The following is a 22488-nucleotide window of genomic DNA, read 5'->3' on the forward strand; positions in this document are numbered from 1 at the left end:
ATAAAACTGCACATAAAGTAGTTCAAACTAGCTCCACCTGCAACAGCTACAACAGTAACATGCTGACACTCTGATACTTCACTATTAATAAACTAATGATGTCATTTATAATAGTATTAGTAATAGTCAGAGGGACCAAATTAATTCTTTTACTTAAATACTCTTAACTACATTGTGCTGCTAATGCTTTTTACTTAAGTAGGATTTAGGAGGATTAAGTAGGATTTTTCATTGCAGAACTTTTACATGTAATGTTTGACATTGCTGTACTTTTACTGAAGTAAAGACTCTGAATACATCCTTCATCACTGACAAAATACTATTTCAAACTAAGAGATTAGAGTAGTGCACATTTTAAATGTTTAAAAACATCAGATTTGAGCAATTTAGCCAAACAATGACTTTCTTCACTTTACATAAAAAAATAAAACACTTACACACCTTTACTCCATTCACCCAAACATGTAGGCTATTTATTGCTTATTTAAAGCCACCAGCGGCCTTGCGCTTCACAGTTCAAAATGTCATATAGGCAGTCACCTGGTTGCAAGAGAAAACCCAGCCTCGTTTCACTACTTTGTTAGTGGATGTCATCTCTGTTACAGAACAGCAATGAGCAAAAATGCATTAGTCCCCTGGAAATAGCAATAAAGAGCACATTAAAAAAAGTCACCACAAATATCTCAGAAGCATTTTGTTACACAACCGAAATTTTGAAAGCTTTTTGAAGTCAGTGCCTGAGACATAGTTTTTCTTTTTCCCCCCAACATAATGTAAATCCCCCAAAAACATTTCAGCAATTACATGGTCAACATGTAAATCAAGTTAAAACATGAAACACAGTTTACCCAGGTTGACACATCAGCCCTGCTCAAAGCAATGCCAGTTAACATTATACCAAAAAAATACAGTTTATCACTCTCAGATGGGAACAGGGATTTTTTTTTTTTTTTTTTTTTTTTAAATAGGAATAACAAAACAAAAACAAAAAAAAAATCACAGCATCACAGCAATAGACATGTAATACAGAAGATACTTGTGCTTTTAAGAAGCCAAAAAGCTCTGGCTTAGGCTGAGATGGTTAAAATTCAGATGTCAGACACTCCAACCCCTGTGAGAATAATTTTTCTTATGTCATAGCTGCTGGCAATTATGATCATGAATAACTGCAGTTTCAGTATGTATTATAGAGCCCATCAGCTGCTTTACATCATGAAGCAGCTGCATATTTCTATCGACATTTATCAATACAACTCATACTCACTTCCTTATTATGTAATTACAATCTGAACCGGTGTTTATTTAGTTGCAAAGTATAATTGTTGAGGCCTATGTTTATTGCTACTAAAAGAATGGGAACATAACTGTCAGGTAGAAAGTGTGTCTGAGCTCCATACATCGCCCTTGTGGTCAACAAGTTCTTTAATCACCTTCTTGATGACCAAGTGCCACGCTACTGAAGGTTTCACCTGTGTTTGTCCAGCATTTAGGCAAAGCAATGCTTTTAGAAAATACTTTATGGTTTGAGAAGACTGCAGTTTAAATCCTGATTTTTCAAAAATTGTTGCATACACTTTGCCCCACAGTGTACTAAATATATATAGACATAAAGAGGTGGATTTACCACCTGCTTTATCCTCCTACAACACTGAGCAGATGAGAAAGCTGGTGTACTTCTTTAACGTTGGATAAGCTGCTGTAACTTGTTCCCTGATTCTGTCACGAGAAAGCTAGAAGTTATCGTCTTCATCTCTCCGGGACCTTATGAGCTGCCGCCTTGGACCTGTGAGATGAGGGACACTGGAGGGAGAGTCCAACACTCCAGAGTTCAATTTAGGAGTGGAAGTGCAGCGCTGTCCAACCCGGCCCATCAGTCCGCGGACATCTCTGTGCAGGGCGGGATCACTGGGGATGGAGTTGAGGCGAACGCCCTGCTCCAGACCCCCAACGTCCCGGTCCAAGCGGGGGTTACTGCCGCTGCTGGGGGACTGGGGATCAGCGCTGAAGTATAAGGTAGAGCTTGATTCTGTAGGGCAGAAATACGGCTCTGGACTGTCTCCAAACATTGACTTACCCTCTGGTGAGCTGCGCTTGAAATCCGACGTGGGTGACTCCATTGGGCTCTCCATCTCCAGACTGTCATCTTCTTGTTCAGGCTGCTCGGTCGATGTGGGTTCGCTTACGCTCTGGAACTCGTCTTTGCAGTCTGAGATGGGTGCCAGGCCCATCCCCTGGGACTCAGAGGTGGAGACGCCCTCGCAGCTGCCTCCGGCCGTAATGGTGATGCCCTCGTTACTTTTAAACTCTTGGTTGTACTCCTCCATGTCTAGTATGGCCGCTGCTCCCCCGGCCCCGTAAGCCCTGTTGATTTTCCCGAGGTCTCCTGTTTTAAGGGCGAGTCGTATTAAGAGCCAGTGGTGGTGGTAGCAAGGGCAGGAGCTGTTGGACCGGCCTCCACAGTTTCTTGGGTGCTCCAGAAGAGAACCAGCCACACCTGAGAGGGAGAAGCTGCCGTGGTTCTGAATGGAAGGAGCTGGCAGACTTTTGTCCCTGAGAGAGAAGGAGGACTCTCCTTGTTCGATGCAAGTGCTGCCCATGTGGTTGTGGTTCGTACCCTGGGAGATCTCTGTGGACTTGGGATGCAGGAACCGGTAGTACAGGACAAGAGAGGTAGCACCTGGGATGAATGGAGACAGGAAAAAGTTGATTTTCAACTTGGTTCACCAGTCACAATTGTCTAAATATAAAGTCCAAACATACGAGGGGTGATCAGAAATTTGCAAGAGTGTTCGTGTTACACGGGAACAGAGCGGAGCATGGTCACGAGCCCGGGACAGCTGTAAGCAATAACCTTAATGAGTAAGTATTCCAAGTTATGTTGCTTGTGTCAAATTTTTGAGAAACAGAGAGAAGTCACAGGGAGTCGAACCCAGCAAGAAAGGACGGTGAGGAGCGATAATTGTGTTGTTGCAGCCCATAAACTTGCATGTTTTCAATGCGGTGTGAGTTGGAGAACCGAAGAGCTCTCATTCCAGAGAACATCACATTGACGGTCTGATCCCGGGGGATGAATTCACGCTGCGCAACTCAGCACGTCAAAGAAAACTCACCTGGTTGAACTCCTGAACTAATGCGCCTTCTTCATCTACATCTGAGACAAATCTGCTCTCAAACAAAACCACTGCAGATACACACTCTAGAAAGAATGACTCACCGAGGAGAAAGCTACACAGCACAGTGGTGGGAAGGGTCATGCTGTCCCACGATGCTTCGCTAAGGAAGTCGGAGGCGGCCAGCAGCAGAGTGGCGTTCTCTACGAGCATGAACTGAAGGAGGAGACAAGGTCACACCATCAGTCATCTGTGGACAGCTTTACGTCACTGTAAACTGAGGCCACAGAGGTGAGGATGACAATGCAAACTATTCGCCCGTGTCTGTATTTCCGTGTGTGGGCCTGCTGCCGTGTGTGTCAGCTGATGAGACAAAGCTCTAACCGGAATACAAAACACCACATTGAGGACAGCCAACAGGACCAGACACGGCGGAAACAAGTTACAGTAATTTCACTTCCAGTCACGTCTTACTGCATAAAAACTGGCCATGCGGAAGCGCGAGGGTCCATCTTTGACGTTGAGGAAGAGGAAGACGTGGACGAGGCCCATGATGCCATTAAAGGCACGCCAACACCAGGGCCCGGTGCAGATGTCTGGTTGCTGTGATACCAGCCAGAAGGAGGCCGTGAGCCAGTGAAAACCTGGAGGTCGACGTAAAAATAGACTCGAAGGTGAACAGAGGATCCATATACACTGTATCAAGTTAATGCAGAGGAACTATGGGAAAAATGGATCAAGAGAACATGCTGCATCACTCTGAGGACAATTATATAACGCTTTAATTAAATACAACTTAATAGAAATCAGATTTTTGTTTAAATTTATTTAGTTGGTGTACTGTGTTACAGCAATTTATTTGTTTTTCAAAGTCCATTTTCTCAAACTCTTCAGTGTGTTAACAACAAAAAAGCACCCAAAGAACTCATTTCTCCGAGCTCACCTGCTACGCCACAGACCCACCAGTTAAAAACTCTGGCAAAGAACATGAGGCAGGTCACCCTGGCACCCAGCATGCCTGCTCTCCACACCAGCTGGCACAGCAGGGCAGCTGGAGGCATGGCCAGGTGACCCGGTCGTATCAGACAGCAGGCTCGGCTGTACAGCACCAGGGCCCAGGAAATAGACAGCACACATAAACCACAGCAATAGGCCACTGAGGATAGAGCAAGAGGCAAAGCATATGAGAACAGACATTATCACAGACAACAACTGACACGTCACAGCCAATACTTCCTCCAAAGGTGACTTTACCTGGTGACATGATGCCCACATCAGTAGACACAACGACGTACGCCTGCAGCAGGCTCTGGGGCAGCGTAAGGACCAGGGCCTCCAGCAGCCAAAGGGCAGCAACATCTGCCTGCTGCATGACAGCAGCTCCGAGCTCTGCCACTGAGCCCTGCATGCGGAACACAGACCTCATGCAGTCCCATAACCTGCCAGAAGAGGAAGACAGAGACAAACAGCAGAGCAGTGATCAAATGGAACCTCCCTCAGCCAGCCTTCAATGACAGACTGATGTTAAAACCATTTCTTTCAGTGGACTTCGACAGAAACTAAGCATGTCACCAAATGTGCTTCATAGTGTTTGTTTCCTACAAATGCACACTGGATTAAATTAGATTTATGTAACCTAAACTACGCTCTAGACATGATATCTAGAGTTGCAAGGATCTCACCTTTTGAAGATGCCCAAGTGCAGTATATGTATCACAGAGAGGTAACATCGCCTGTCATCTCCGTCATCATAGTACCATTTCACACTTAGCAGTTGAACTGCTGTCCCTGGTAGAAAGAGGCCGAGTGTGAGGCCCGCCCACTGCGTCTCCTCGTTCCAGAGGTAAAAACCTATACAGTAGAACACTGACACGTGCACACAAACAACAAATACAGACACACAGATGCAAGTTAGTGTAAGTATTTTGTGTTTCCTTGTCAAATACAGTGTGTCAGAACAGTCTGAGTTATCATGGCGTTTATAAAGGAAACACAGCTCTTTTAAACCCAGCATGTGTGTGTGTGTGTGTGTGTGTGTGTGTGTGTGTGTGTGTGTGTGTGTGTGTGTGTGTGTGTGTGTGTGTGTGTGTGTGTGTGTGTGTGTGTGTGTGTGTGTGTGTGTGGACAGCTGCAGTGGCCAGCACAGTCCTTGGCAAATTAAAGAGCATACACCTTGAGTTGCCCTTTAATTTTAGAGAAAGCTGTTCTAATGAGAAACATTTAAGCTCCACCGAGAAGACAACTCTAAATGACCCTAAAGTGCATCCTCATATCGATCATTTTAACTAACACTCTTTTTCTTTTTCTGTGACTGGCAGACTAAAGCGTGCAGTTCAAGCAGCAGCAGCAGCAGCACAGTATTTTTTATCCTCTGGGACAAAGTCACGCTTTGTACACATCCAGTCATCTTCCTGCTGTCCTGACCTTGCCCCATCGATCTGCTTAGTCAGGGAATCATAACACCGTGCTGCACAGTCTTTTCAACACAGACTCCAGATGTGTATTAACTTAAATACTTGAGTAATAACAACATTAATGATAATTATATTCTAATCTTTTAAAAACGTTTTCGAGGAGGGAAGGGGAGCCTTATTCCTACAGGTATCAAGGGCATCATTTTACTGGCTAGTAGTTAAAAAGGTCAGCGGTTATATTCAATAATTCTTCAGCTGTTTGACCCTGCTATGAATGACCACGGGAGGTCCTGGGGCCCCAGTTTGGCCATCCCATCTGGGCTGACCACTACCGCTGTCATGCATTTGCTCATGAGGTCCAGTAGTAACGCGGTGTTACAACATCACCGTTTGAATTGTAAGCTGAACCACGGCTGCAGCTCGGGGCTCCAGCACGAAGCATCATGGCTGAGCAACAGCCTGCTCCATTCATTAACGCGACCGAAAATAACCACAGCACAACCAAAACACTTCCCTGTTTCCTTTTGGGTTTAATCACACGTTTAATCCGTTTCAATAGCAGAAGGGATCCCACGCCTACTTACGAGCGGTCCGTTCGGCCACGATCACCAGCGCCGACACGCCGAGCAGCACCGCCTGGCACCACGCGATCAAGCACCCGCTCCGCCGGGCCGCGGACGGCATCCTGCGGACGAGCGCTCCGGCGGCGTTTATCATGATGCGCACGGGAGGTGGGACGGAGAACGAAGCGGTGACATGATCCTGGGCATCATCCTCCGCCCTGGGTACATCCGCTCCCCCCTTGTTCTTCTGCTGCTTCTTCTCCCGCTGCCTGACCCCTGTCAAAATATATGACGTCACCGCGCGGTTTAAAGGGACATCGGTTACCGACCAGTGACTGTAACAGTACGGAGCTCACCTTTACTCAGTCTCCTCCTCGGGCTATTTAGGGCCCGAGCACCGGATGGTGCGAAAGGCCTGTCGTAATTCATTATACCGTCTGTTTCAGAGGAATTATAGTTCACTTAATCCCAAATAATAGACGCGTTACCATTCCTGTTTTCCTCCCATCCAGGGAGGTCACAGGTTGCAGTGATTCAACATCCTTTTTTTTAGGCATTCTTCTTTTATTCCTTTTATTCCTTGGAAAGGAAGCTCTTGAGCAGCTGGCACCTGATCGGGAGTGTGTCAACATGCAGCTCTGGAGCTGTCTCATCAATGAAAGCCCACTTTGAACATCCATTCAAGTTGTAATAATAGGATCACAGAAGGATCCCGCCCAGAAAGTGCAGAGCATACATGTCTGCCCCATTTTATCTGTGCAGTATTAACAATTTTTCTAAGCTAAATGGTAAATGTAATTTTTTATTCTTTTGCTCTGAAAAGTGCTACTCAGAAAAAACAACGATAATAATAATCGAGTCCTCTCGATTAATCGATTAGTTGTTTGGTCTTTACAGTGTCAAAACTGAAGGCCTCGGTGTTGCTTCAAATGACTTCTTTTGTCCCAACCAACAGTCCATAAGCAAAAGATATTCAATAAATTGCCATGGAGGACTAAAAGTAGCCTACAAGAAACTATTTGCACTTAAGAAGCATGAAACAAAGAATTTTGGTCGTTTTGCTTTTACAGATGACTTAAAATGAATCAGCGACTATTAGAATAGTTGGTGTTAAGGAACTACTAGTTGCAGCTTCATTTCATATCTCAGTATAAACTGTAGTTATCTGTTGTGGGCGAGTTGTCTGCCACTGACGGAAACCGAAACTAAAAATATAGATACATGTACAAAATTATCATGATCTTACTGATAGTGGAGATAATTTTGTTGTGTGGTGTTTTTAGTTGTTTTTTTCCAGGGTGAAGGTTCGATACGTACTCTCGATATTAATAACAGGATGTATACCCACGTCACCAACTCTCCACATCAGCACAGTACTCTCACACCAAGGTAAGTGAAGTGTAAGCTATATGCTACCCACAAACAACTGAGGGTTCCTCTGTTGTCACTTCAAAGCTTCGCTCACTTACAGTCATGCTTGGACAGTAATTGGGACTTTAATCAGGAGATATAAATACGCACGCATGCACAAACAGAAACACTCAGTCTCACACACATAACCAAATATTAAGGCAATGTAATTTTATGCGAAATCACATGTTTGGTTGTAGTTCCATCAAGATGTTCCAGAGATACAAAACAAATAGCAGAAAATCTCATAGATGTGTTTTTATGCTATATTAGATTAAAATTAGCAACTGAATAAATTAACACAATGTTTACATCAATCAATCAATCAAGTCACTGGTCCCAGCCCATGCTGGCAAGGTCTTGATTCTCCACACGCTGCAGTATGGGTATAGCATAGGCAATCCATGAGTGAGAGGAAGCTTTGCCTCAAATAGGGCAGTAACTGACAGCTGCCGAGTTGACCTGTAAGGATTATATGGATGGATTAGCAAGGCTGTCTTAGGGCTCTGATATGCAGCCTGACTCCAGCTTGATGCTGGTTGGTTGCAGAGATACAGGACTGCCATGATGCACGCCATGATCCTCCCCTCTGGCACCATGCTGGAGGCCCGAGACATGAGTCTCTATCTTCTGTATGAGGTCAATAACATTCCTCTTGTCCAGCTCGACCTCCGCAGACATTGCTTCAAGCTGCTCCGCCGCCTCACTCATGTCAAACCTCTCGATCTCAGAGTTGACTCGATGCAGCTCCTCCAGCGAGTGTCTGTGGGAGGCCGAGGGGGAGAGAGGGCAGAAGCCTTGGAGGTGCACCTGCAGGCTACAGAAGTGGAGATAGGCGCAGGGGCAGCGAGGGCAGTGGTGAGGCCGCTCGCCACTGTGGAGGCGTTTGTGGAGCTTGAGGTGGATGAACTGAGTGAACCGTGCTGGGCAGAGTTTGCATTGGTAAGGCCTCTCACCTGAGTGGAGCCGCTGGTGGGTCTTCAAATTACTAGTGCTGCTAAATCGCTTGTGGCACACCTGTGTCAAAACAGAACACGGGGGGATATAGTTAAGAATCCATTTTAGGTCCATTCACAATCGCTGCTTTTGATCTTTTGTTGTAAGTGTAAAAACTTAAGGTTTCTAGTCTTGATGCTAAGCTAAGCTAAAGGCTGTTGGCGCCAGCTTTTTACAACAGGAGTGGTATATATCTTCTCAACCCACCGTTGCACAAGAATATTTACCAAAATGTAAAACTATTTCTTTCACAGCTGTGGCCTTACCTTGCATTCATAGGGCTTCTCTCCTGTATGAACCAGGTAGTGTTTCTGCAGGTGTGCCAGCTGAGTGAAGTTCTTGTTGCAGGTCTGACATCTGAAGGGACGCTCGCCACTGTGTACTCTCAGATGGACCTGAGGACAGCAAATCACATATTTACATGTATTTATTCCATCAAACCATGTTCCCCAGATATTGTATATGGCTGCTGGCTGGTATTTTCTTCCACCCTGCTTTAATGTGATTAAGAGGAACTAACCTTGAGGTTGGACAGCTGCCCAAAGACCTTTCCACAGATGTTGCACTCATACCGGATCTTTCCATTCTGCCTGGTGAGAGGGTAGGACAGCGTCTTGTAGCCAATGGTCTGCCCTTCTTCTATGGTCTTCCTGAGGTCCATTGCGTCCTCAGTGTTGCTCTGAGTGGCAGAGGTAGGTTTGGAAGGGAGGCAGTTTGAGGAGGCAGCCATGGCCAAAGGCGGTGAGCATCCTCCAGGTGCAAGAGAGGGCAGAGCGCCGCGGAGTTCAGTCACCATGGACGAGGCACTGGATGCGGCAGGTATAGAGAGGTCTGCGTGAACATTGCTGGGAGGTTTGAAATCTCTGAGGTCGTTTGAGGGGATCCTGAGGTAGTTTGTCCTTTTGGATACAAGGTCCTTGTTGTCTATGTGCTCATTGGTTGGCGAAAGAATGAGGTCTCGTTTGGAATTTGATGGAGCAAGTGTCAAGTCTTTGGTCAAAGGATGGAGAAAGTGTGCATAGCTGTCAAAAGGCAGTAAATGAGATGAGAGGGTCAAGTGAGGTTCCAGTCGATCACTGCAGAATGGATAGGAATGAGGTAGAAGGCCAAGTGAGTATTGAGGCAGAAGGTAGGGACCGTGTCTCAGCGCAGGATGGACGTGATCAGGCAAAGGGGACTCTTGGTAATGTCTGGCTATGACAGGGCCTTGGCTGGGCTGAAGGCTGAGGTGCAAACTCGTGTGAACAGGACGACTTAGTGCCAGCCGTTTGGCAGCTGGAGGGCTGCAGGATGGCAGGGAGGGCAGAGGTGCGTATCTGTGGCCGTGGATGGATTCTGACATGGGCTGGATTGGGTAGACAACACGGGGACATAAGGGGAAAACTGGTGAGACGTTGGTCTGTGACAAAGGTCTGTCCAGACGTCTGGGGCAGGTAGACAGGGATTTGGAAGGTTCGTCTCTGAGGATTTCAGAGACACTGTGTCCTCTTTTCACTGTTGTCGGCTCACGAGCCTGACTCTGTTCTGTGAGACAAGTAAACAAAGGGAAACAGGGACATCAGAGACAGGTCAAATCATTTTTGACGCACAATACAATGACAGTGAGTGACACATACAACCGTGACTTTTATGTGATCATGTATGACGGTTCCTTTTTTAAATCATTGTGCATTTTTACTTTCAAACAACTCCAGTCCACCCTGTTGCTTTATTCTTTCAACATCAGGAGATAGCTATGTGTGTTTTTATCAGGCGAGCCTGTACCCTAGCACTCACTGAAAGTGGACACCAGAAGTGAAACAATGAGGGTCTGATCAGGATACAGATAGCATGAAGGACAGGAGTCAGTGGCTATAGTTTGTTATTTGCATTACAGGTCACTTGTAAGTGTATTTTCTATCACATCCAGGTCAAGATACACAGGATACAGGATACAAGAAACTATTTATCTTAAAGTGACTGATGAACCATTTCGATTTCAAACAGACATAGTGGGTCCTAAAAAAATGCTTAATGCAGAGGAAACATCTACGAACCTATAAATCATATTAGTTTTCCACTGAATTCTACACACAGGCCATGTTTACAACATCTGGATCCAAATCTGTAATTTATCTGAACAAATCCTGCCACTTTACCCAGGAAGTCACGAGGGAAGATTCTGCTTTACTGACTTACTCCAGAACAGACAAAGGACTGAAGCTGACAAACAGAGGAAGACGAAATACAGAGGCGTGCGTGTACGTTTCACCTACTCTTGGACACCGTTAACGTCAACCCACAGAGACAGAGCAGCCCAGCCCTTATCTTTTGTTCACTCCCCTGTTACCCTCAGCAAACAAACAGCCAACACTCAGAGAGATATCAATCTGTCAGCAGCTCACCTTGTCAGGAAGTTCAAGTAGTCACTGGAGCACTTCCTACCTCTCTTCCTTCTCAAGAGCCAAATAAATAAGGGGAGTCGTGCCAGAATACTGTCAGCACCTCCGGCAGCCTCTTGTGTGAGCGTGTGTGTAAATTACTATTTTGGTGTGTGTATGTGGTCTCTGCTAGCATGTGCACTCTTTGTGTTTGTGAATGAAAACCAAATGTTTTGTGTGTGAATGAGCTGCCGGGAGTTTAAAAAAGGGAAACTGAAACATTGCCTTGAAATCCTGAAATTGGTCTCATCTTACTGTGGCACTGAGGCTGCACCTGGAGACAGACCCTCTCTGCTTTCAGGACTCTACTGTCCTCCTTTGTGTTCTGCTTTAACAAAGGAGCTATGGGTGTGACTGAGTAACTTCTTAAACACCCAGACAAAGAGTGTGTCAGTTGGCCAGTGCTTTGACTGTGAGCCTTACTTCACAGTGACAGCACACACCAGATATGTCTCAAAGCGTTCGTTTCTCTTTACTTCAGCCTTCACAACTTCGTACACAGACAGCACTAGAACACACACACTTACCAGTATTATCGATAGCCAGTTGGCCCAGCGGAGGGTAGTTGCAACGCTGGGCGAATTCAGGGCAGTACCACACCAGGAGTTCCTGGCCCGGCTGCAGTGGTCTGATGGTGTAGAAGAAGACGTTCAGGCCGTTCTGGCACGCAACCAGGTTCTGCTCCTCCACAGTACACGCCGGGTTGACGTAACGCATCCAGTTGCTCTGCTCCTCATTCAAACCATCCAGGATGTGGTGTAAGTGGCCCTCTAAGAACACCTGTAGTGTGAGATAAAGACCATAAAGAGATGAGAGATAATTCAGGTAGTGATGACACACCGACACTGTTACACCCTCGCAATATAAAACCATGATGTTATAGGTTTCATGATGCCTTTCTGGTAAATACTGTATATTTTTTCAGCTGAGATACGTGCTGTGTGTGTTTGTGGTTCATCTCGCGTTACGAGAGAAACACCGAGACAGAATTTCTCTGTTTGACTGGATTGTAGTATTAGCATCTGGCCCACTACCACTCTTATCTATCACATTTTTAGTGGAGTAATTCTTCCCTCTTTTTAGGCCTACAAAAGTGCTGTTTATGCTACTGAAAGCTTTAAAGCTGAGATGTTGTTTGAGTCATGTCTGTAATATCAACAGATTGTCTGTGTTGTGGCTGTTTCAAGTCTTGGTTTGGGTTGCGCGATTTTCAAGGTTGCTGACTCTAAACTGTGGAAGTACACAAGAGCGTGTGTGCAATGGAAGATGCCCTGATGCTTCTGATTTGTAACATAACAGTTCTCAGGCTTTTAAAGCCACTTCCTTGCTTAGTCAGTGTGAGAGTTTGTGAGTCTGGAGACGTGCGGACATGTGCATGGTGTATTTACTGGCAGTGATACCACTGCTGAGAGAAGCGCAGTGAGGAGAAGCGCTGCGTCACTGAAACCAAACAGCTGTGTATGTATGTGTGTGTGTGTGTGTGTGTGTGTGTGTGTGTGTGTGTGTGTGTATATGTGACTTCAGACAGCCGAGCACAGAGCTGGTAAATGCACGTAGGTGCACACGTAAACCCAATGAATCGATACACAAGCATTGACTGGCACATTCATACTTTCACAAGATGTCAGACATTGACCACATGTGCCACACCACAGCCACCGAGGCTGACTTCCAGCTGGAGATACAGGATGTGAACAGCGTTGAAACACACACAGTTGAATCTCACATGCAAGTATACAAATCCAGGGTTTCACACGCAGTTCACTTACCCTCCAGAAGTACTTCCTGTCAGCGTCTTTCGGCAGGGTTTCGTTCGTGTAGCTCTCCCCCACCAGAGGTCCAAAACGTGTCCCTTTAGGAATCAGCTCCTTACTGATCACCCCAAGCACCTGTTCAACGAGGACGACAACAGCAGACTCGTTCACAAATTGCAAGAGCATGAGCAAGCAGCCGGATGCACTCGAGTTGAAAAACATAATTAGAGGGTTGAGATTCTTGGGAATACAGTCCTCCTTATCTGACCCTGCATCCCCCAGCCTGTTTCTTGGTCATTAACTAAAAGAATTAGGTCAATTCACTGGAAAATTGTACCTTGAGAATAACTGTGGAGAACTGGAAACAAGCAATTCAGCATTTTGTTCTTATGACTTCATACTGACTGTCAAGACACATCAGCCAGGGAGAAATTTGAATTTTACAAGGCTGTGACCGAACGTGTCCCTTACTTCACATGCTGAATATTTCATAAGCCAATCACCAGAGTTATCTTTAGTTTCTCTACCATATTAAAATTTCACCACCACTCTTGTTCTTCTACCTACAGGTGTGAAACTCACCTCTCTGTCTCAAACCTCCAGGGTCGGGAAGAGTGGATAAGGTGTCGTGGTCACACCCCGACCAGTCAACTGCACTTTGAGCTCCATGTTCAAAAAGCCCTAAAGCAATGGTAATGTATTCTCTCTTTCATCTTATACTGGCGTAGTGTGTAGCTGCATTACATGCTCAGCCGTACAGTTTATCTCTAATTTATGCAGCTGGTTCTACCCTTGCTTTTGATTACTTTGTCTGACGGCTTTATTTGAGGTGCCCTTGTGTCAGTTTACTGTGATGTATGCTGTTCTTTAGTATCTACCAGACTCCACGCAGGTCTTGTCAGAAGGTCAAAGTTGTAATGCTGTTTTTTTTTAGTTCTCTGGGGTTAATCTTTCATCATACATTTACCACACTATCTGTGCTTTCCTAGCTCTTGTCTACCCAGTTAAACATAAGTTATGGTCCACTCGAAATGCCACACATCTAATCCAGAAGATTATTTATGGTGTTATCCATATTACGGGTCCCAGCGCCTCATTTTTGCTTTATGGTGTAATTTTCTGCTGGGACAAAGGAACTGGAATCCAAGATTGCTACTAATCATAGAGTCCTCAGGCTGAGTGCTGAGGGGCTTGGCTATTGTCTCTGTCTTTACCTTCAACACACACACAGCAGAGAGGAAAGGCTCAAATTAGACAACAACATGTCAAGTACTTCCCGCCTGAGAATGAATGAGTGGATGGAAGGATGTTGGAGTGACGCAAGGAGACAAAAAAATAAACAACTTCTGCACATGCTTACATACCGCTTTGACATATCACAGCTTGTTTTTCAGCATCGTTTTCTTGCCTTGTTTTTTGTTTTTTTTTTTTTTAAGAATTTCTTACAACTCTACTTTCTTAAACATTTTGGATAACACACAACCATTGGGAGGTCTTGTTTACCTCTGGTGAGTTGTGGCAGCGTTTCAGGGCCAGGTTTCTGGGTAAGGATCTCTCAGCTCGTGTCTTGCCGTGTTTTTCGGACTCTTCTTCCAGAGGCTGGTTCATCACAATGTAAGTGCACTTCTCCTCAAAGTCTGCCTCGCTCCATGATGCCATGTCCTCATCCTGTGTCCCTTGCATTGCTGCAGTGGTGACCCCTATGCTTTGCGGTGACCTTTCTGAGGTTAACATGGCTGTGGTGCTCTCGGAGGACGAGGCCTGGAGAAATGTTAGAGCCACAAAGTAGAGAAAGATGCTGTTAAATGTTCATTCCATACCACATACATTATATGAAATTTGATTATTCAGGGAGAAACATTTCATTTTTAAGCAGCAACACATTTTTCCTTTTCACTTTTTTTTTTTTGTATATCACAATTTAAAAAAAAGAAACCCGGACAATACAAACAGCAGCTGAAGCACCAAGGGAAGTGTTTTGAATGGAGCTAAAATTAGGTGTAAAGTATGACACAGGAGGCTGCGGCAAGTTGGGGATGTTAAGGATGAACAATCTAACTTTCCCATCAATTCGAACTACCGGACAAACAAACTTCAAAGAGCTTGCTGCCCCACTGGCCCCACTGTCCCGTACATCCTGTGACTCTCCAAATCACAACCCCGGGGCTATAAGGGAGGTTCCTGTGCACGTCAGCCCCGGAGCAAGACCACTTTCACAAGGAAACCAACACTCACAGAGAATCGACCAGACTTCCTCTGAACTGACTGAGACTTGGCCCTCAGCCAGAACTAAACCCTCTTTCTCTTTTATTTTTGTCTCTCCCTTCTCAGAAAGATTGTTGTCAGATAGCTCAGCCCCGACTGATGCGGTGAAGTGGTGAAACAGAGAAAAGGCTCATGATTAAAAGATAGCGCTCTGATGTGGTACCTCAGACCTTTTTTTTTTTTTTAGGGTCATCAGTTTGCATCTGAGATAGTGGCAGATAAATCCTGTGCTAGGTAATATTCAGTGAGAGTTCATATGACTTAAATTCCCTCTAAATTTAACTCAAAACTTAAACCTATCTGAAAACTGATGGACTGAATGTGAGGTGTGAAACTTCCCACGTAGAAGAGAGAAACACAAATTAAAGTGCAGAGTGATGAGATTTATGGATGATGTTTCACTCTGTTTTTCTCTGAAGTGTGTTAACCCAGCTGACTCGGAATGACTGTCACAAGTGTGACAGCTCACTCCGAAACCGTTGAACCTAATGACACAGCAGAAAATATACTCTGAAAAATCAAGACTTGAGTCAAAACTCACAGCTGTGTCTCGCAGGATGTCATGTAACACATTAACTTCAGAGAGCACACTTTACCTCACAGTTTGACACTGAGCTCCGGGGGACAGTGTTAGTGTCGTAATGCAGAGAAGAAATTAATAGAAAAAAAAAAAAAAGACCAAAGTAAAAAAACCGCATTCTGTATTGCTATCATTTTTAGTACAATCTCTCTCATACTTTAACACCAGTAAGATGATCTGATATAGATGTTGCACACTTACTGTGAAGCCTTGAAAGGAGCCACACATAGGGCAGGCTGTCTGTGCCTCCTTGATCTTGAGTGTCTTTGAGCAACCAGTGGCTGTTCTCCCTCTCTCTTGTCTCTCCCTCCCTCACCCGACCTCAGTATCTTGTGTATGTGTGACCCGGCTGATCTTTCTCTTTCTTTTTCACACTGAAGGAGGGAAGGTGTGTGTCTCTGAGAGTGAGAGAGAGAGAGATACACTCCCTTTTCCTCTCATGCTCCCTCCCCCTCCCCCTCCTCCTCCTCCTTTTGGCCCCATGACTCCTCCTTGGAGAGTGTGTGTGTGTGTGTGTGTGTGTGTGTGTGTGTGTGTGTGTGTGTGTGTGTGTGTGTGTGTGTGTGTGTGTCACTCTCTTGCCCTGGGGTGTGAAGCTTTCTCGGGGTGGTGGTGGTGGTAGGGGGGGGGGGGGGCACACTGTGACAGCTATGTCCGGATCAGATAAAATACATCTTCATTTTCTGACAGTCACCCTCTCTATCTGTTGGGCGAGAGGAGGACGTACCTGTGTTGTGTTCGGAAGTCAAGGGCACAGAGGAGATGAGATCATTGGTGTTCGTGTTTAGTGTGAAGTAAGAGTTGGAAAAGTTGAACAAGAGTGTTTTCTAAAGATGTCAGTTCAATTCAGTTCAATTTGAACTTTTGATATGTTAAAGGAGATGTTACAGGATTAAAATATTGCACTTAAATTATGAGATTCCAAACACTTTCTCCTTTGCAAGTCCAGAACAATTTTGAAGCAAAAAATGTATAATTTTAAGTAATTTCTATTCTGTTTTAAATTACCTGCAGGATAGATTTCTGGATAGGATTAGATTTCTGTCAAGAAGACACACTGGCTTTTGAGGATTTAGAAGAAAAAAATCATCCTTTATTGTATTTTTCTGGTTCTTTGCTGCTTTTCTCTCATACTTTGTTTTTCCAAAGTATGAGAAAAACGTATGAGTGGCGGCGACCAACACATATCTGTAAGTTTATCTGCAGCCCAGCTTTCACCCCCAGTTCCTCTCCTGTTGTTCTTTTCTCCAAAAGCAACATTGGACTTGGCCGGCTGCCAGCCAGCTTAGGAATTGTCTGAATTTTAAGACTCGTCATCCACGCGATTGACGCATGCCATAATGTGAACAATAGCCTTGCATGTCTGTAAGCTTATTTCCACTCATGGCATGTTCATTATGTACACTACTCTCACTCACTCCTTCCACTTTAGGGAAGTTCATATTGCATTGCCACATATCAAGTGGATTCTGTTCCTCATAGACTCTCCTTCGTCTTCGTGGTGTTTTGTCCTTCTCTTCATGCTTCCTGTCCCACTCACCACACCTGACCAAGCTACTAATTACTACCTCTGACATGAGTCACCATGTAATTTAAAATCCACTTCTCTCTCACTGTTTCGCTCTTTCTCTTTGCCTTCAGTCATCTCATTCATCACCTTCTATTCAGGCCTCCACTCCTCCACCTCCTCCTCTTCCTCTCTAATGACTCTCTAGCTGCTGGACCTTCTCCTCACTGCATCTAGATTACTCACGGGTACTGCGTGAGTAATTCACTTAATGACAACATGGACTAAGAGTCGTGTAGAGGCCTTCCAGCTGAGATTGCACTCAGGACTTTGTTTGTGTGGGTGGATGTTTTTGAACATATACCTGCGCAGTTAGTTTGAAGTTGGATGAGACTACCTGATATTTGAAATATCATTCTTAGAGAGACAGGATGACAAGCAGGTTGTCATCCTGTGACTGCCCAACAAGAAGGTTTAAGAAATGTAATTTGCATGTATGTGGGACAAGAATAACAAAGTTCACAGATTGATTTGGCAGCGACATTAACACTTAAAAAAAAAAATCTTTATTTAGTTTTTGAAAGTTTTAGAAAGTCACAGTTGAGAAAGATGTCACAGGTCAGGCACATGAAGGAAACACCGAGTGTTTTTCTGAAACAGCAGTCAATGTAAATCACAATATCAAAGTAAATGCAGAGAAGACATCGGGTGAAAGTCTATTCAGACAGAAAAGGAAGCAAAGTTTCATTTTACATCATTCACATGAGTTTGGCCTTGCTCCAAACAGCAGATTATCTTTTATTTAATTGCAGTCTCTCTCCTCACGCCTCTTATCTATATTTATGAAGCTGATTCATAAAGACCTGCGATACAGGTGCTTCACTGAAACAAGAATTTTGAACTCACACAGAATTGTTTCTGCCTCAATCCTCACCACCCTGGGAAAACTGGGCTCTTAATTGCATCTCTCCTTTGCTTTCTGTCTGAACACAGTAACAGTGGCACTAGATGAGAAGAACTATATAATCAGTTAACAGTCTCAGTGAGTTACGCAGTAACATCTTTTTCTAGTTTTCTAACATTAGCTCACATTAGCCACTATGCTACTGGTCATACCAGACTAAGTCAGGCTTTAGCAGCAAAACACTTGAGCACTGAATTAAGAAAAAAAATGCATTTTGTTACTTATACATTCAAATTTTATTTTAAAGGGAACATGTGTACTATTTCTTCTTTCAAAAATTGCATCGCCTCTCTTTTTAAAGAGTTGGTTTAGACTCACTCGGGAAGCAAATAGTTATATCTGTCCAGGTTTTGAAATATTTGTCTCTTAATTTCTAATTCCACTGCAATACCATGAACCATGAACAGTTCTTTTTGAAGTACTTTCTCTAAGAAACCACTGATGCTGTGTCCTGCGGATTAACAAGAGAAAAGGTAGGTTATTTCTAAAAAAAAAAAAGAAGCTTTTCCAGAAATACACCTTAAAAAAACAAGTTTTATAATGTTATTTTTCAATTCTGTGATCTCACAGACAAAATCCAGTCATGTCCACACATGTCCAGAATTCCTGAAAACCTGGGCAAAGTAAATAAATGAAATAAACCAGTCTCTATGGCACCAAAGCCCTCCCCCTTCTTTCACAATTTAAAAAAAGGGAAATTTGCATTTTATACCTGGAAAGTAGACAGTGCATTCAGTCAGCAGTGAATGTTCATGAACTGTAGTAGAGAAACCTATTGTACACAGGCTAAGAGTGCCTTTGGGGGTCTCTGTAAATGGCATAGGTAGCTTTAGCTCTGTAATTTCCATGCTGGAGTCTGTACCTGCCTCGGGTCATTTCTCACAGGAGGACTAAAGGCAACCACCGCCTCCTTGTCACCTCCCCCAAGGATGAGGACAATGATCTTTGTCAGAGATGGTTGGGACTGAGCCCATTTTATAACCCATTACAGCTGAAATGTTGGACGCTGCCTCCACCTCTGCCTTTCTTGATCTTTTATGGCCGACTCCAGGATAAATATTTTGAATTCTCTCACAGCTATCTTGTTGTTGCTCGCCCCTGCTCTTACCTATGCCACCCTCATTTTACCCCTGCCATGCTGTGCTGTCACCAGCCTGTCAGACATGTCAGCCATTTAATGTTACTTAAGTGACTTTGCCTTACAATACCCTACACTCTGTTCAACCTATGGTGGAGAAATCACTCATGGGCATGTGCATTTCTTTTGGTCTTTGACAGTTTGATTGAGATCAGATATACTTTATTGACATGACAGGAGCGACGTGTTTTTAATGGAGAAACAGCAAAGCACTCTGTTTTTCTCTGTATTTTTTCTCTCCTTTTATTCATTTCAGGCGGGAATGTGAATAAACATTCACCACAGCCACCACCCACCTAGTCCACCAACCATCTCCCTCTCAATTGCTGGATGATCTCTTGTTGACAGGCCAAGGGTTATTATCATGGTTTCAGGGCTAAGAGGAATGCTACTGCGCTTCACAACAGATGTCTTTTCAAATCCTGACGAAACCACCCACAGAGATGAGGCGAAAACAGTATCGCTGTACTCAGCTGACCCACAGGAGAGATGTGTGCAACCTGTCAGTGATAGATAAAGTCCAGCACTGACAGCACAGCCAAGGACCCATGCATGAACAGACAAAAACAACACCTGTTTTTTTTACAGTCAAGTTGTTCACCAGCAAAGATGGATTTCAAAGAAAAGATTTTCATGGAAAAGTCAAGTGTAAATATAATGTCCACACATGTAATCATGGCAGTCACCTTTTGTGCTATAATTTTTATTTGTAGATTTAATTTCTGCGGTGCCCCCCTCAGGTTTAATTAATCACGATTAGACTTTAGCTCCTTTGATTGATCCTTATTTCCGTGTTGTCTGCACACAGAATACAAAAGCGACGAAGAAGGAATGTACTTATGTGACAGCTGAAGGAGTGAAAATGAAACATGTTACAATCTGGAACAAAGGTAAATTGAGACCTTGTTAACAATAGTTTGACCACAAAAAAACCATCTCTGATATTTGACCTGCTGTGACCGGTTTTGGTCTGTTTCTAGAGTTCTTTCATTCATTGTGTCATATAAAATGTTCTGACTGAACACTGATGACCTGCATTTTTGTACTGTGACACTGTGGTTTTAAACACAAACCAGCAGCTATGGGTTTGGTTACTTACACGACCTTAAAAAAAAAAACACCTTTTCATCCTCGATGGTGTAATGTTTTAGAATAAGATGTTAGACACTTTGTCCTAAATGAAGTAACTGGCGTGTCTCGGAGCAACGACATCATGATCAAGATGTTTGGTGAATCAGAGGGTCCTCATCAGTCACTCCTCTGGTTTCCTTGTCATGCAGGATCAAAATCTTGTATTCTCTGCAACAAACATGTCTGACAGCAGCCCTGTTCATTTGATTTTACTCTTAAATTTGTATTCAGCTTTGAGAAAAGTGGATGTTTCACTCAGTGCAGTAACTTACACTTACAGTAGCTACATAAACCCATATTGATGAACAAAATACATACAAGACTACACAATCTTCCACATCGAATCTGGCAAACTTAGTGCAACATTATTGTTTTTAATCCTGCCATGAGAACTAAACTTACTGTGGTTGACCATTGATTTCAACACACTAAAAATACACATCCTTCTGGGTAGTTGGTCTCGAGTGAAGTGTTTCCTTTTTCCCACACTCGGCTTTTAGTGTAGTTCTCAGCCATTCTTGGTAGATTATTAATAATGATGCAAAGTTTTATGACCGGTATTCCTTTTAACTGACCTTGAATAAACATACTATAGGTAGTCCAAACTGTCAAACTTAAAACATGTGCAGGATTTACCTTTTCTGCTGTAAAATAAAATACATTTCTATAAACTTTTTTTTTTTTTTTTAAAGGTTTGCATATTGAGTACAAGGTGGTATACTCTGTAGCCGTGCAGCAGAGGAAGTGTCCGACCCCCACACCTGACTGTATCAAAAGGCTCCTCACATTGTTTTGTCTTCCTCTTGATTACTAAGCCAGACTGTAATAATGACCAACAGACGGACGGGACTTGTCATCCGGGAATTATACACACACAAACACGTGCACATGCTTATTCACGCAAGCACACTCACACTCTTTTTTAAATGTCCAACAGTGCTTAAAATGTCTATCCAACTTAAAAAGTATATTACATGTACACAGTAGCATTTAATACATTTCTTTATTTGAGTATATGTGGTTGTTTTTTCTTCTTATATATGTGGTTGTCTCTTTTCATTCATATCTGTCTGTCTTTCAGGAGCAGCTTGCCAGTTCAGCTCAGTTAGTTTCACTGTTCTCAGATTCCTGCCATATTTCTGGACGGCCACTGAATAAACAGAGGTGAACCTGATCCATGGTGTCACACTCTGGCACCCGGTAGGGTTTCCCCTGACTCTCTCTCTCACACACACACACATCCACACATAGCTTCCTCCCTAATATCCCACATAAAGACATACAGGAAGGCTGACTGTGACCCCTGAGCTGATGCAACATGCACGAGTATATCTGTGTTCATGCATGCACATTCCTGACTGTGCGTGTGTTGTCTTGTGTGCGTGTGGCCAATCCCTTACACAGCAGTAATTGATACTGACAGGGATCTCACCTTGACAGTTGTTTAATTATTAACAGCCAAGTAGACGCGTATAGATATTTAGTCTTTTAATAAACCTTTATCAAACCAAGCATCAAGTGAAACCTGTTCAGCAGAGCAGTGCAAGATACAAGTTTTCGCTGACAAAAAATGTTATCAGGAATCATGGAAAAAGAGGGTAAAGTTTATGATGAGCACTTGAATTGCTCAAATTATTGGCAAATTCTTTTCATGATTTTTGATTTGGTTTCATGCCTAGTTACAGTGCATCTGGAAAGTATTCACAGCGCTTGACTTATTCCACATTTTGTTATGTTACAGCTTTATTCCAAAATGGATTAAATTCATTTTTTTCCTCAAAATTCTACACGCAATATCCCATAATGACAAAGTGAAAATAGTTTGTTTAAAATTTTTGTAAATCTATTAAAAATAAAGAACGAAAATATAACACGTACATAAGTATTCACAGCCTTTGCTCAATACTTTGTTGAAGCACCTTTGGCAGAACTTACAGCCTCAAGTCTTTTTTAGTATGATGCTATAAGCTTGGCTCCTATTCTTGGGCAGTTTCTCCCGTTCTTCTTTGCAGGACCTCTCAAGCTCCATCAGGTTGGATGGGGAGCGTCGGTGCTCAGACATCTTCAGATCTCTCCAGAGATGTTCAATCGGGTTCAAGTCTGGGCTCTGGCTGGGCCTCTCAAAGACATTCACAGAGTTGTCCCGAAGACACTCCTTTGTTATCTTGGCTGTGTGCTTCGGGTCGTTGTCCTGTTGGAAGATGAACCTTCACCCCAGTCTGAGGTCCAGAGCGCT

The 22488-nt window shown here is 43.7% G+C and overlaps 2 protein-coding genes across 4 annotated transcripts; both read right to left on the bottom strand.

Moving 5' to 3' along the window:
* Window positions 1-448: 448 nt before the first annotated feature.
* On the bottom strand, window positions 449-6407 carry xkr5a (XK related 5a). Of its 2 annotated transcripts, XM_069720149.1 has the most exons (8): window positions 6109-6407; window positions 4793-4976; window positions 4365-4549; window positions 4054-4266; window positions 3585-3754; window positions 3215-3326; window positions 2075-2677; window positions 1883-1988 (listed from the first exon to the last, which is right to left on the bottom strand). In XM_069720149.1, exons 1-8 carry the CDS (start codon window positions 6239-6241, stop codon window positions 1969-1971), a joined length of 1620 nt encoding a protein of 539 aa, XP_069576250.1. In that variant the 5' UTR covers window positions 6242-6407; the 3' UTR covers window positions 1883-1968. The 2 variants fall into 2 exon arrangements, with proteins under 2 accessions (XP_069576249.1, XP_069576250.1); XM_069720148.1 differs by having other exon boundaries at window positions 449-2677; window positions 6109-6387.
* Window positions 6408-7573: 1166 nt separating this feature from the next.
* prdm1c (PR domain containing 1c, with ZNF domain) lies at window positions 7574-15841 on the bottom strand. Of its 2 annotated transcripts, XM_069720155.1 has the most exons (8): window positions 15714-15841; window positions 14171-14428; window positions 12683-12802; window positions 11441-11693; window positions 9014-10017; window positions 8760-8888; window positions 8454-8514; window positions 7574-7959 (listed from the first exon to the last, which is right to left on the bottom strand). In XM_069720155.1, exons 1-8 carry the CDS (start codon window positions 15738-15740, stop codon window positions 7823-7825), a joined length of 1989 nt encoding a protein of 662 aa, XP_069576256.1. In that variant the 5' UTR covers window positions 15741-15841; the 3' UTR covers window positions 7574-7822. The 2 variants fall into 2 exon arrangements, with proteins under 2 accessions (XP_069576256.1, XP_069576255.1); XM_069720154.1 differs by having other exon boundaries at window positions 7873-8514.
* Between the last annotated feature and the right edge of the window lie 6647 nt (window positions 15842-22488).

Source organism: Brachyistius frenatus, unplaced genomic scaffold, assembly GCF_029030835.1.
Source record: "Brachyistius frenatus isolate BFR_SWC_R1_liver_20210118 unplaced genomic scaffold, ASM2903083v1 Contig_235, whole genome shotgun sequence".
Classification (NCBI taxonomy): domain Eukaryota; kingdom Metazoa; phylum Chordata; class Actinopteri; family Embiotocidae; genus Brachyistius; species Brachyistius frenatus.

Coding starts and splice junctions, on each gene's coding strand:
- xkr5a (XM_069720148.1), bottom strand. CDS start 6,241: ATGATAAACGCCGCCGGAGCGCTCGTCCGCAGGATGCCGTCCGCGGCC. Junction 4,550..4,792: donor CACTTGGGCATCTTCAAAAG/GTGAGATCCTTG, acceptor CTCTTCTGGCAG/GTTATGGGACTGCATGAGGT. Junction 2,678..3,214: donor GCTGTGTAGCTTTCTCCTCG/GTGAGTCATTCT, acceptor CATTCATCCCAG/GTGCTACCTCTCTTGTCCTG.
- prdm1c (XM_069720154.1), bottom strand. CDS start 15,740: ATGTGTGGCTCCTTTCAAGGCTTCACA. Junction 12,803..14,170: donor GCTGCCACAACTCACCAGAG/GTAAACAAGACC, acceptor CTCGTTGAACAG/GTGCTTGGGGTGATCAGTAA. Junction 11,694..12,682: donor ACAGGAAGTACTTCTGGAGG/GTAAGTGAACTG, acceptor CTCACACTACAG/GTGTTCTTAGAGGGCCACTT.